At 38.7% G+C, this 14,763-nt stretch overlaps 1 protein-coding gene across 3 annotated transcripts in view; it reads right to left on the bottom strand.

Annotated features, from left to right (window-relative positions):
* The window catches only part of SLC36A4 (solute carrier family 36 member 4), a 110,792-nt gene that overhangs the window by 28,121 nt on the left and 67,908 nt on the right, over nucleotides 1-14,763 (bottom strand). For all 3 annotated transcript variants that reach the window (XM_035328845.1, XM_035328838.1, XM_035328855.1), the window contains one exon: nucleotides 10,992-11,161. In XM_035328845.1, coding sequence (XP_035184736.1) covers nucleotides 10,992-11,161 — 170 coding nt within the window. The remainder of the gene's footprint in view (nucleotides 1-10,991; nucleotides 11,162-14,763) is intronic.

Below are 14,763 nucleotides of genomic sequence, written 5' to 3'. Positions count from 1 at the left end.
TTATACAGATGTACCAATTCATCTATTAACTGTATTGCAGTGGTACAATAATGCACATGTGCACATGCAACTGAAAAGGACAGTAGACAGATGAAATAATTCAAGAAAAATAATATGTACAGCACACATCTCTAATTTTACACGGATATTGGATTATATGCAATAAATAAGATTTATGGAACTTTAACCTCTTTGCCTGTAATGAATTATTCCTTAAAAATACTACCCTTACATCTAAAAAACATTACCATTACGTTTACATCTATACTGATTCAGATGGAAGAGGTTCTTAAAATTCATAACCTTTTGAGCCCAACCCATCAGCCAATTGTTCACCCATTGTGTCATGTTTTCAACATGTACGTTGGACATTTTGTCCAGAAGGATACCATGAGAGACAATATCAAATGTTTTGATGAAATCCAAAAAGCTTACATCAACTGGCTTCCTTGGTCAACTAGGTGGGTGGCCTTGTCATAAAAGTAAACTAAGTCTTTGAAACATGACCTTTTCCTCGTGAACCCATATTGGCTGTGACCAACAACTGTATTGTCTTTCAAGTGTTTTTCAATAACTCCCAGAACAATCTCCACAATTTTACCAGGCATTGAAGTGAGACTGACAGGCCTGTAACTACCACAGTCTTCTTTCTCAGCCTTCTGGAAAACTGGAATAACATTTGCCAACTTCCAGTCTACTGGAACCTCTCCAGATTCCCAAGATCATTGGAAAATAATTGAGAGAGGTCTTGTGATGACATCAGCCAGCTCTCAGAGCACCCTTAGTTGAATTCCAGTGGGCCCCATAAACTTACGTGCATCCAGCTGGAGCAGCAAATCCTGCACAAGTTTGGAATTGGCTGGGAGTTTATTGTTCCCAGAGTCACGGTCCTCCAACTCAGGGCTCCAGGGGTCCCAGGGCCCATCATTGGTAGATGATGACAGGCAAAGATGAAGACAGGCAAAGAAGGCATTAAACTTCTCTGCTTTATGTTCCCATTTGTAAGCTGACTAATCTCATTAAGTAACAGACCAATGTTCTATCTGGTCCTCCTTTAGCTGCTAACACACTTGAAAAAAACCCTTTTTATCAACTCCCATGGTATTGGCCAGCTTCAACTCTAATTGAGCTCTGACCACATTAACTTTCTCCCTACAATGGCAAACAGCATCTCTGTAGTTCTCCTGTGGCACCTGACCTCACTTCCAATGTCCATACACATTTCTTCTCCACCTGATCGCTAGAATAAAATCCCTGCTCAGCCAAGCTGGCCTTCTGCCCCACCTGCTTGAGTTCCAACATTTTGGAATTGCCCATTCCTGTGCTTTTAAGACGTAGTACTTAAAAAGTGACCAGCACTGATGGACCCCAGCACCTTCAAAAGTAGTTTTCCAGGGGGACTTTCCTAACTAGTTCCCCTAAGCAGCCTGAAGTCTGCTCTCACCATATCCAGGGTTGAAGTTTTCTTTCTGTCGCCAAAGATTTTAAACTTGACTACTTCATGGTCTATATGGCCAAGATGGTCACCCATGAGACTTCACCCATGAGACCCTTTATGCTTGCTAGCAACAGGAGGGCAGTTGTCCTAGTTGGCTCCCTTTGTACCTGTACCAAGAAGCTATCCTCAAGGTATTTTAGGAATCTCCTAGACCTATTTGTACCAGCTGTGTGCTATTCCCAGTTAACATCTGGCAAGCTGAAGTCACCCCAAAGGACAAGGACAGTTGTTCTAGAGGTATCTCTTAGTTCCTTAAAGAATAATTCATCGGTGTCGCCATCCTGTCGGGGTGGCCTGTAGTAGACTCCCACAATGATATCCTCTATATTTGTTTGTCCCTTAATCTTTACCTAGAGGCTCCCAACCACGTCACTGCCAACTGCAGGCTCCCCATCCCATGTACAGTCCCCATCCCATTCAGGGATCTCCTGGAAAGAGTCCAGCAGAGGGCAACAAAGATGATACGGGGCCTGGAGCATCTTCCCTGTGAGGACAGGCTGAGAGACCTGGGTCTGTTCGGCCTGCAGAAGACTGAGAGGGGATCTCATCAAAGTGTATAAATACCTGAGGTGTGGGAGACAGAGGGATTTGGCCAACCTCTTCTCAGTGGTTTGTGGGGACAGGACAAGGGGCAATGGCCACAAAATGAAGCACAGGAAGTTCCGCACCAACATGCGAAAGAACTCCTTCACGGTGAGGGTGACGGAGCACTGGGAGAGGCTGCCCAGGGAGGTTGTGGAGTCTCCTTCTCTGGAGATATTCAAGGCCCGTCTGGACGCCTACCTGGGCAGCCTGCTCTGAGGAACCTGCTTTGGCAGGGGGGTTGGACCCCATGATCGCTGGAGGTCCCTTCCAACCCCTACAATTCTGTGATTACATAGAGAACCACCCGCCTTCTGACGTGGTTTTCATTTAAGCTCCTTTACTAGAGTCTCTCTGAAATATTACCCTCAAAATCAGCCAAAATGGTACAAAATTTAAGGTACCTGAACCTCAATGCAGAATCAAAGCACTCAGTATATCTACCAAACAGCATGAAGGCCAGATGAGGCAAACTGTTAATACTAATCAACAGCTCCAGTCAGGAATTTACAGAAAAGCATCTTTTGGAACCCTTTATTGCTTCAGGCACCCCATCTGCAGGTCGTCTGTTCTCAGACATTTCATCTCATCAAAACAGCCCTCTGATAACATGGGGTATCAGTAGGTAGAATGTTCAACTGTGGAGTATATTAAACTTCAAAAGGAGCCTGTTTGCAATTTTCAAGCATACAATTAAGAATGGACTGTCTAATATTGTATAATTATGGGTTAATCATTGGTTACGCACACTATTCTACCAGAGAAATGACTTGCTAACAAGTTACCAGTTTACACAACAGTAACGTAAGTCAATGTATTTTTCACTTCAGTAAGAAATACAGCCTTGATAACCTTACCAGAAAAAGCCTACATAACATGAAAAAGTAATTTAACTTTGAAGAACAAGACACAGAATTTGTATTTTGATGTGTTGCAGAATAGCTATGATCAGTAATTACTGCAAGTCAAAACACAATACACTCTATCATTTACTGAAACACAAAATATGCAAAATATTTAAATACAAAATGTGTGGTTTTGTGCTGATCAGTGAATCCAATCTGCTCTTTTCTGATGAAATGCCAGAGCCAGCACAAGGAAGAAGATGGAAGCGCTTCATGCCAGAGTAGGATGGAGGAAAGAGTAAGATATCCTGTGTTTGTAAGCAGTAAGCTGTTAATTTGACTCGTATCATAAAATCATACCATAAAGATATTCCTGTTCTTCCCTCCACCTCCTGCACTGTAGAATATGACTCATCTGATTTTACCTGTATAAAGGCCTAAAGGTCTGGGGGCCACAATGCACATCAGGTGTAGGAAAAGTTCCAGATTAAAAAGAAAAAAAATGCAGAAAAAGGGAAAAGAAAATGAGGATACTTTTAGGCCAGATCAGTTCCCTGAGCTATTTCACAGCATGACCCCATGAGCAGTTATGCCAGCAAAGCAACAACACTGCCAACGGATATGCCAGCTATAGGTATAAGTGGGGAGGAATCCATCCAATGCACTTGCAGTTAAGGGAATAACTTGTCAATCAGCAGCCTCATGAGTGATAGTTTTCCTACTGATTCAGAAGTTTAGCTCCATTGAGTAAGTTCACAACCCTTCAAGTCTGCTACATGTCATTGCAGACATGTACATACTGCCTCAAAGCCAATGAGCAATTAACAATAATGATAAAGCAATGACTCAAAATTATTTATTACCATTCTTCCATGTTCAAGTGTCTCCCAAACTCTGCAGCTTTATATTCCTACATCAGGGATTATTCAGATTTTTTTGATGCACATCAACAGGAAAGAACATCAAACAGAAGAATTCTTGAAGATCATTTTGAAAACAGAAGGATTAAAAAGTAAATGGGATAACACTCGTGATACAGCTCTTAAACTGAACATGAATGTGACTTGTTATCACTGTATCTACACTGTGGGACCCTAGCAAGTGAAAAAGTGCAGATAAATATTCAGTAATACTGCACTCAGATCAGCAAAGTAAGCATAACATGACATCCTTCCACTTTTGCTATTTTGATTAACACAATACACCTTTTCAACTGTGTTGTTGCATATCCAAAGGAGGAAGAAAAACATATGTTGCTTTCCTGAAAATAATGGGGAGATTTTTGACAATGTCAAGCACCATTACCTACTGCCTCTGAACTGAGTGCTAGGAAAGGGGTGCTCTTCCACCTGCCTTTTCGCTGATTTCACTCTGAGGAATTCTTGTACCTTACGGAGATTTCAAGTCTGGACAGATGTGACTCAAGCAAGGAGTACATGCAGAAATTGCCACTCCATTCAGTGAAGGTGACATAAAATCGCTGGCTCCTGTATGATGTTGAAGAAGGTACCTCATAAATTAAATTCCTTTCTGAGTCACACCATGCATATAAATACAATGGGCCAAAATAACAGAGAGATACAAAGTAATGAATATATTTTAGAAGTTGACTTTTGATCAGCAGTTCCTGCTAAAGAACTAATATATAGAATATATATAGAATTTTCATATCACCATTTCATTTTATTTGTAAACATGCAGATGGAAATATGAAGTGGAACAAAAGACAAAAGTAGGCTCAATGTATTTTAAAATTATTGCTAGACACAGAAGACAGGATTTGACTGCCAGTAACTGAGCATGGTATATGGCGTTGTTTCTCTGTCTTCCTGAGAAAGATTCATCACAACAAATGCTAGATGTATTTCTCACCTTTCAACAGAACAAAGAAAGGAAAAAGCACTCCTTTGGCCCAATTCAACTCACCCAAAAGGAAACATCTAAAATAGATCAAATGAATTGTGTTCTTCCTTGCTTATAAGGAGTCTAGTTAAGGATGGCCTTTTCAGGTGCAGAGGTCTGGAGAACAGATGTGAGGCTCTGGCACAGGCTGCCCAGAGAAGCTGTGGATGCCCCATCCCTGGAGGTGTTCAAGGCCCGGCTGGATGGGGCTTTGGGCAACCTGAGCTAGTAAACGATGTCCCTGCCTGTGGCAGTGCGGCTGGAACAAGATGATCTTTAAGGGTCCCTTGCAAGCCAGACCATTTATTATTTTATGTTAAACAAGATGACTCTAACTCATGTCACACCTTACACCTTATGCCATATATCACCTAAAACCTTTAGAGCACAGAGCACATCACTTAGTTTTATGATGTAAATGGCATCACGGATCTTCAACCTGCACTTCACACTAAGTGTTACTGTAGCGTAAGTAACTAAAATATTTTAAATGAATATGTATGTATAGATCTTAAAATTCTTCCATTTTACTTATGCTTCAGCTACTCTAAATATTTTATTGGCACCATGCCATTAAACAGTGTAAGAGATCTGGTAAACATCATGTTATCTTGTGCCTAGCTGTTTTGCATTGAGAACTGCTCTTTTCTAAAACCAAGTGGAGTTAAAATTGGGAAATATTTAGACAAGCATGACTGATAAATTCAACTGAATAATGAATTTATATTCTTAGTAAAATTACACAGCAAGCTCAGGCTAATTTTTTTTAATGGACAAAGCTCTCTAACAGCTCAGTTCACACTCAGCTGGATCAGCCATTCAAATTTGTTTCATTTCAAGCTAACAATCAAAACAGCTAACAATTCTATTGATACCTCCACATCCTTATTCACATGCAGTATTTCTTCATTTTTACAGGAGCACCGTGGCTTCTGGAATATAGCCCTAAATTAAGCCACACATAAAAAAATATCTTTATTTTTTCTATGAATGAGAGATAATATTACCTCTCAGTTCCAGCTTTGTCCATTCTATTTGCTGATGCTCTTCAGCAGCTTTTATCAATTCACAAAGAAAAATATTTTACTACTATCTAGAAATAAATAAATCAAGAGCAACTTATTCTTTAAAAACTAAGTACTGCTTAAATTTTCTTCTCTGTTTTATTCCTTCACTTCTTCATGGATTTGCTGCCACCATTGAGCAAGGGACCAGCATGAAGCTACAACAAGGGAGGTTCAGGCTCAATGTTAGGAAAAGGTTCTTCACCCAGAGGGCTGTCGGGCACTGGGACAGGCTCCTCAGGGCAGTGGCCACGGCACCGAGCCTGATAGGGTTCAAGAAGCATTTGGACAGTGCTCTGAGCAAATGGTCTGATTTTTGGGTGGTGCTGTGTAGAGCCAGGAGTTGGACTCCATGATCCTTGTGGGTTTCTTCCAACTCAGGATATTCTGTAATATTATGATCCAGATGAAAACTGTTTTCTCAATACTTCATTTTTTGTAATTCTTCCAGCACCTCCAGCAAGCACAATTTAATCTTTAATATCCTTCCCAGGTAACATAGGATTAAGACTTTGCTATACATTCAACTGAATTTACAAATTTACATTCATCAAAAACATGTATGTTTGCCCTATCCTAAATTTAATAATCACAATTTCAGCAGAGATATATCAATAGAAGTGAGTAAGTTTGATGCTATTTAGCATCAATAATGACTAATGCTTGGCAGTTGAAGCAGATGATCTCAAGGTCTTCTGTCTGTGAGCTCAGCTTATTTTCTAGTCACTAATACAAGAGAAAGAACTGGTTAGGCTCAACAAAACTTCTCCAAACTGCATCCTTCCAGAATTGCCATGATTTTAGCACCAGGTAAGAATGGAAGAGTAAAATACTTTCATGATATAACAGCAACTCATTTCAAGCCATTCACTACACAGGACTCATTTGGGTAGAAGGTTTTTGTCTTGTTCTCCCAGACAAACTGGTCTCTCAAAACTTATACAGCTCTATGGAAAGATACTAAAAAGAATTACAGAGCTTTTTAAAATTCAGCCAGGATAGTCCTGATTTTTCAGAAACAAACGAAAAAGCTTCGCAGTAATATGGTCAGTCCCAATGTCCAGTAGAAGCAGTCTCATCACGTAAGAAGCTCAGCCAAGCCATGGCAAGATTTGGGCAGGGAGCCCAACTTTTATCCAAGCAGACACAGCAAACACAAGCCCAAGCTATCTTCGTGATGCATTTTAAAGATGTAAAATCACCAGGAACACTTTCACATTATAAAAATTCCACCCCAGCAAATATTTCAAAGAGAAAAATGAATGAAAAGCATTTACACTTCAAATAAAATACAAATGAAACTGCAACAGACTACTGAAACTAAATGGGTGCAGTTGTACCATCTGAACACGATCAGATAGATTTTCTGTCCTCTGATGTGTTACAAGAAGTGTTTCTGAACTATCAGGGATGAGCTGAACTGACTCACCGAAGGACAACAGCTGGCAAGTCTCCAGCCAGGGGCTGCAATGCAGGCAGATTCTGGAGATCCTTAGGCACATGACGACCTCGTGGGCATGAGGTGAGGGCAATCCACACAACACTGTGCCCCCATATTTGCTCTCAGTGCTTTCCAGCCTTATGTTGGCTCTCATCCCACTACCTCTGCTTGTATTTGTTCTTAATTTCTAACTTCACCACACTGCAGTGATGCGTAGCCCAGCTTTCAGTCATACTCCTGCCTACCTATCCACACGACCAGCTCCCACCTGCTTTCAACAGCGACCAAATCTAGTTTCCAACTCCACTCAGGACTTTCACTTGAAGTCTAGCTCATCCCTCCAGAGCCTGATAGTGCACAAGGTGCTCATCTGGGTTTGTAAAAGAGCACCTTAGTATTATGATTTATGGAGCACGGTGTGATCATTCAACTCGTGACAGCATACATGGTGAATGAGGAGATGTACGTCTCTTGAAAATGAAATGGAGAGAAGAGTTCAATATCAACTGAAGTGGAAATCTTTAAATTATTTAAATTCAGGAGTATCTGACTTGCATTTTTACCCAGGCAATTCTAAAGATAATATTTTCACACTAAACTAAGTTGGAAGAACGGAGAAAAGCAGTAGGGAATGAGGTCTGTCAAGTTGCTTGCACTCACTGCGTCATCATTCAAAAAACAAAATAAGGGATTTTAACCAAAGGAAAAGTGTGCCTTTGACACTCTCGCAGCAAAAACACTCCTTAATATTTGCTTTTATCTTGAATAATAATGTCAGAGTCTGAAAAATGCTGCTAAGAACAGATATAAAATTTCAGATAGCTACAGATAACGTTGCTTAAAAATCTATTTATAACTTCCTTTCTGATGTGGGGAAAAAAAAAGTCTTTTATTAAACAGCTTTAATTACTACTTTTGTCTAGAAAGAGAGTCAAGGTGACCTCACTGCTCTTCAGGAGCTGCTCAGTTTGCGAGGAGGAAAGACTGACCAACTCCCAGCGTGACCATCATCCAACCCAGCCCTGCACTTCCCAGCAGCTGGATGCATTCTTCCCCTGTCCCAGGTTTGAAGGTTTGATTCAGATGGGCCACATTAGGGATGAAGTGTATGTTGCGCACTTCAGATAAGGTCTCTTTTGTGAAGCATGAGTAGAGGAATAGAACAAACGAATCTAAAAACACAAAGCACGTTTGTGACCATCCTCCTGCAGTAGTAGGTGTCACAAAGTAATCAACTAAATAACAAAAAACTGTAAGCAAATGAAAGGATTTTTTTGGATGCACACTGCCTCTCTAGTCATCTATCAAATCTTGCCTTTCTAACAAACCTTACCAGACCATAAAATGACCTCTGAATGGTCCAGGCATTACAACAGCTTCTGTCACCAACATGAAACGGACGTATCACTGAATTCTCTTCTAAAACTCCATTTCAAAGGGTTTTTCATTTGTTTGTTTGTTTTGTAAATAAAGAACCACTTCCTGAATCATTTTAGGAACCATGTTCTGCATATTCTGAAAGTGAAGCATTATTTAAATCAGTTTTGGTTTATAACCAGAATTCAATTAAAATGAAATTCAGAGAAAAATGGGAAGCAGAAGGGGAGTGTAAGCATGGGAGCTAACACACAGTATTGTTGGAGGAAACAGAATAATAGAATCTGTATAAGCCACTTGGTAAAAAATGAAATGCCAACTAGGATAAGCATAACAGACCCTACAACAGCCTGGTAAATATTAAACATGTCAGAGTTAGTTTTCAGTTGTACATTTCTGTGCCTTGTGGTAAACAATTCAATACTTTCAGATATCCCAGTAACATCTGTAGCAGGTCCGTTTTACAGAATGGCATCACAGATAAGTTTCAATTACACAAATTGGGTCAAATTTCACATACTTTCTTTTTTTTTTTTTTTTTTAAGAAATAAAGATATAGCACCCACATTATATTAAATCATTTTAAAGTATTTATTTTGTCTTCAAAAAATAAAGACTATTAGCTGCTGCCTTGTAATGAAACAATCAAGTACCTGAAAAAATCACAATATACAATTGTCTGAAAATAAAAATAAGAGAAAAGGAATAGATGCCTACATAACTCTGGGAGAAAGGGACACACCACAATCAATCCTTTATTGGATTCTTCCCATCCCAATTCACCCAGCTGTAGTTAATTATACCCAACAGGCAACAGCTCTGTTTTCAAGTCTACCTCACAATGTTACCCCATGCTTATTTGCTTCTATTTCTTCTCACCTTTCACAGACTCCTCTTCCAGATACTTGAGAAGAAGAAGAAAAAAATAAATAAAAAAATTGGGCTAAATATCATGGAGTCATTTATAACTTTCCCCAAGTCAAACAGACAAATGTACATTTAAACCATTTAAACTTATTCACCACAGGCTTTGCTTGCACCTCTGAAAGCATCTTTCACCTACAAACTCTCAAAACCTACATCTGTAAACAGCTGTTTGGATCTTCAAGTATTTTAGCTTTTCAAATGTACTGTGCTATCTTTATCAGGGAAAGCTGTAAGGGACACATAAAGGGCAGTAGGTAATGAGTGGAAGTTGAGGGCTACATGACACCAAGATGTGGTTAAGACCAGGGAGTTTATTGCAGTGGAAATACACTAAAAAAACATTTTGGAGCTTGAAGCATTTTGATCAAGGTGTCTCTCAAGTATTACAAGAGCTATTCATCTATCCTCAATCTTAAAATCTTAAGAATTCCACTACACACCATGAACATTCGAAGTATGATATAGGCTATACCATGCTTCAGGAAATCTGCAGTCCCTCATTCAAGAAAGTCTTTCACATTTTTTTTTTTATGTATTGTCCATAGCAGATGTGTTTTCAGAGCAGCAAGTTATTAGAACAATGGTATTTCCCTTTGCTTACTGCAGTAATTAAATTGCACCAACATTAAACAGCTTCTCTCAACAGGCTTGACTTTAAGAAGGTCTCGCTGGATGTTCAAGTTCTTTAGACAACAGAATTATTAGATGCCGCCCAGCACATTAACCACTGCTTAGCATTCATCAAGAGAACAGAATGAAAACCTGAATTCACCTTTTCCATCAACATTTTCTCCCCTGAAAAAAATGGTTTAGCATTTAAAAAGAAATAGTAGTAGTAACAGACACTGAGGGCAGAAATGCAAAACTATTTAGAGCACTATCATTGAAAGTAACTGGCCTAACTGGCCCTCCATGAACTCTGATCAAAATCTATGTTTGCCAGTGCTATTTTATGGACAAAGGGCAGCACACCACAGGCTTAATCCTGAGGCTGACAAAACAGGGAAAGGATTTCTTTGTGAGCAGCACATACTGCAGATCACGTAAAGAAATGTTAACATGAAATAGCAATGTGTATTTCTTTGAAATGTTATTCTAAAAAAACACTTTCATATTGGCAACTTATTATTGGCAGAGTATTATTGATGGAAGATACTTTGTCACACCTATTCAGAAAAGTGTGCTTAAAATATAATACGCCATTAGATTCACATGTTCATGAAAATCAGAACATACTGAATCATTGAAAAAAAAATAATCATATTTGCTAGCCTCCAGCAAAACAGGTAACAAAACAAGCAGGCCTCAGCAACACACAGTAGCACGCTTTTTATGGGTGTTCTGTACATACTTACAGGTTGAGCAGACTAATAGTGTTCTCACCACAAGTTCACAGGGTAACTTCCACTTCTGCTCCACTTTGGAGGTGACGGCTGGAATGAGGATCTCTGCAGGAACGTAGTACTGGATCGAATAGGTCACAAAAATCCCGAAGGAGTACAGAATTTTTACAGACTGATACAACCTGTTCAAAACATTTACACACATTAAGGTAAGTTGCAAATTCTTCATTAAAAATATCTCACTTTTTTTTTTCTTTTAAGTAATTTTCTAACATACGAATTTGAGAATTCATTAATGGTTAAGTAAGTAAACCCTCATACTTTTAATTACTTCCAGATTCTTTATCTCATATCTAAGTTCAGCATATTTAACAAGCTTTAAGGCCTAACAAAATGCACTCAATGAATTTTTTTCTCTTCACTGCAAGTTTTACAAAAAAATCTCCACAGTTGTTGTTAAATAAAAGCACTGGTAAATTTACTTCCCCATGGCTATTTCTGATTAATGATGGCAGCTTTTTTCTCAAAGTGTATATCAAAAAAATACATGACAAATAAAACAACCCCCTCCAAACAGATGGAAGTTGTAGACAGAGTGTTCCTAAAAAGACTTTTCACACTGGGGAGAGGACATCTCAGGAAATGTTATTTATTTAGATTTGAAAAAGTACCTTCTAAGGCTAGAAAATATCTGTAAATGAAATTTTCTTGTTGTCTATAACCTCCTCTTCAGACACACTAGATACAGAACACTATTGAATTATTGTGCCATGTCAGAAAAGAGAAATAACACTGAGGAAGTTTGGCTTAGTATTGTGTCATATATTATGAGTTGGTGGAAGTGTAAGTAATGGCCCTGATATTGAGAGTCAATAATGTAGGGAAAAAAAACTCTGTTTTGTATCAGAGTATCATATGTCACAGGATTTCACAGGGTTTATAGCAACACAAAGGAGTACCAAGTTCTACTGCTCCAAGCTGTGACAAACTTATGCTAGCAGTGGATGGAGAGTATGTGTTACTATGGAAAAGAAAAATATTTTGATCAAAGTAAATGCCCTACTTTAAAAAAAAAAAAAAAAAAAAAAAAAGTAAAAACCTCCTGAGGTATCTTGTGATCTAGACATTTTTATTCTTGTATTCTAACCTGTCTGTAAACCTAATAACTAATCAGGACCCTTGCAAGCATTAATAAAATAAACTTGACTGGGACTGGCAAACAACAGCGTATACATATACAGTGAGCCCTATGCAATGTAATTGCATTTCCTTGATGCAATTAGAGCTCTTTCTAAGCTCTAATACAAGGTTCAGTATCAGAAGTGGAAAACTGCAATGTTCTTCCTCCCAGATCTGCATTGCAGTTGTTACTAATCAACTCTTTCATTAATAAAACCCAGGATAAAGAAGGCGTATCACACATCTCTGGGTAGTAACCATACACAGCTGTCAGCAAGCATATGAACAGATGGGCTTCAAATTCAGAATGACCTTCAAAAATTGGAGAAAAGGTCAGAAAAAAAATAGATTGATTCCATAAGGAGATGTGTAAGTCTTTATACTTAAATTGAAATGAAATCTTCAGAAAAGGTGGGTGGATAACAAACAGCACTGCTGGTACATTTACCTTATTCACAGTATCTCATGTTTGTAAGGAAGAATACTGTGTCCAGTTCTGGACTACTTGTCCAGTTCAGGGTTCACCAGTACAAAAAAGACAGGGATCTCCTGGAAAGAGTCCAGCAGAGGGCAACAAAGATGATACGGGGCCTGGAGCATCTTCCCTGTGAGGACAGGCTGAGAGACCTGGGTCTGTTCGGCCTGCAGAAGACTGAGAGGGGATCTCATCAATGTCTATAAATACCTGAGGTGTGGGAGACAGAGGGATTTGGCCAACCTCTTCTCAGTGGTTTGTGGGGACAGGACAAGGGGCAATGGCCACAAAATGGAGCACAGGAAGTTCCGCACCAACATGCGAAAGAACTTCTTCACGGTGAGGGTGACGGAGCACTGGGACAGGCTGCCCAGGGAGGTTGTGGAGTCTCCTTCTCTGGAGATATCCAAGGCCCGTCTGGACGCCTACCTGGGCAGCCTGCTCTGAGGAACCTGCTTTGGCAGGGGGGTTGGACCCCATGATCTCTGGAGGTCCCTTCCAACCCCTGCAATTCTGTGATTCTGTAATACCTAAAACACATGTGAAGTGTTCAGCACTAAGTAAGCACTGGTTTGATACAACTGAACTTAAAAATATGTATGCTATTTGAGAACAATAATGAGACTAATTAGGGATTTAGAAAACATGATCCATTGGGAAAGCTTGCTGATGAGGACCGTTTAGTCTAGAAAAGGTTAACACTGAGGGAAGTTATAAGAAAGATCTTCAGATACTTAAAAGACTGTTGTACAAGGTCGTTAAGCTGTCCTCCATGTTCAAACAGAAGAAATAATAGCAGGATTAAATAGCTGCAAGTGAGGCTTAGTTCAGCATTGGAAATGGCCTTCAAAGATAAGAGAACAGTGAAATGCTGTCACAGATGACTACCTGCAGGGTTACAGTCTCCATCATTCAGCATTTTGAAGGATGTGCTAAACACAGTAATGGTTTTGGTACACTGGCATGATTCTGAGCAAGGAATGCAGCTGGTAAGCTTTAATAGCCCTGACAGCCCCAATTTCTGTGCTTCTCCCCTCACACCTACAGGAGAGTTCAGGTTTTCTTTTGATTTTTTGACAATACCAAAAGACAGCTAACAAGAAAAAAAAAAAAAAAAGGTTCTTTTTAATTAGCTGAACAAAAATACAGAAGTAATTAAAAGTGTATATGTGAGGAAAGAAGAAAAATACACTTTATTTTGGCTAACAGGTCCTCAACTATTTGTATCAAAAATTTGACCATCACTACCATCACTGTACACAGCTCCATAAAGCCCCAAAGGCATATTTAAAAGGGACTGAAAATGTACTGCACCATTAAGTCCCCATGTAAAGCGATATAGATAATTTAGAAGCCACTGTATTTGTAATTCACTTCTTTTTGGTTGCTCAGCAGCTCTAAGTAATTTAGAGGACAAAACAGAGGCACATTTCTATCAGCTGTACCACACTGTCCAGATTCCATAAGCTTGGATGAATATTGGCCAGTTAACAATAAAAAATAATAAATAAATAAATAAATAAACTTACCAGCTACCCCCAATTAGCCTTTAATCCTCAGGCTTCACATCACCCCAAAACTTTACAATAATAATAATAGAAATTCAAAGACAGGATTCAAAGCTTTAAAACACTGTAGTTCAAAGCAAGTGTCTCCATGACACAATTTTTTTTTTTTTAGGTCTACAAGGATTCAAATCGTTCAAATTAGGAAATATTTGTTTATATTATTAAATTGACTTCACTGATAATTTGCTACTATATTCCAATCAGATAAAGATGGCTCCTTTAATAATTTTAAATAATTTATATGTGCTAGATGAAGTTAAAAAAAGGTCTGCCTCACCTAAGTCTACATTTTAGATTTTGTTGAACCTCTTAATGTGAAAATTGGAAACTAGGTCCTCTGCATAATTCTAAGGATATGCAACACTATTACAAATATATTTCAAACCAGATAAATAACTGGATGCAAAAAAGAAAAAAAAATATTTGATGTAGTAAAATAGAATGCTTTGATAAAGTTATTGTTAAGGAAAAAAAAAAAAAAGATGAAAACTACTCTCTTCATAAAGCTAATTTTCAACATATTCTAATTAAGACATTATGCTGACCGTTTGTTCTCCAAAAC

Source organism: Oxyura jamaicensis, chromosome 1 (genome assembly GCF_011077185.1).
Source record: "Oxyura jamaicensis isolate SHBP4307 breed ruddy duck chromosome 1, BPBGC_Ojam_1.0, whole genome shotgun sequence".
Taxonomy (NCBI): Eukaryota; Metazoa; Chordata; class Aves; order Anseriformes; family Anatidae; genus Oxyura; species Oxyura jamaicensis.
Note: the sequence above shows the minus strand (reverse complement) of the source record. Positions and strands in the feature narration are given on the sequence as shown.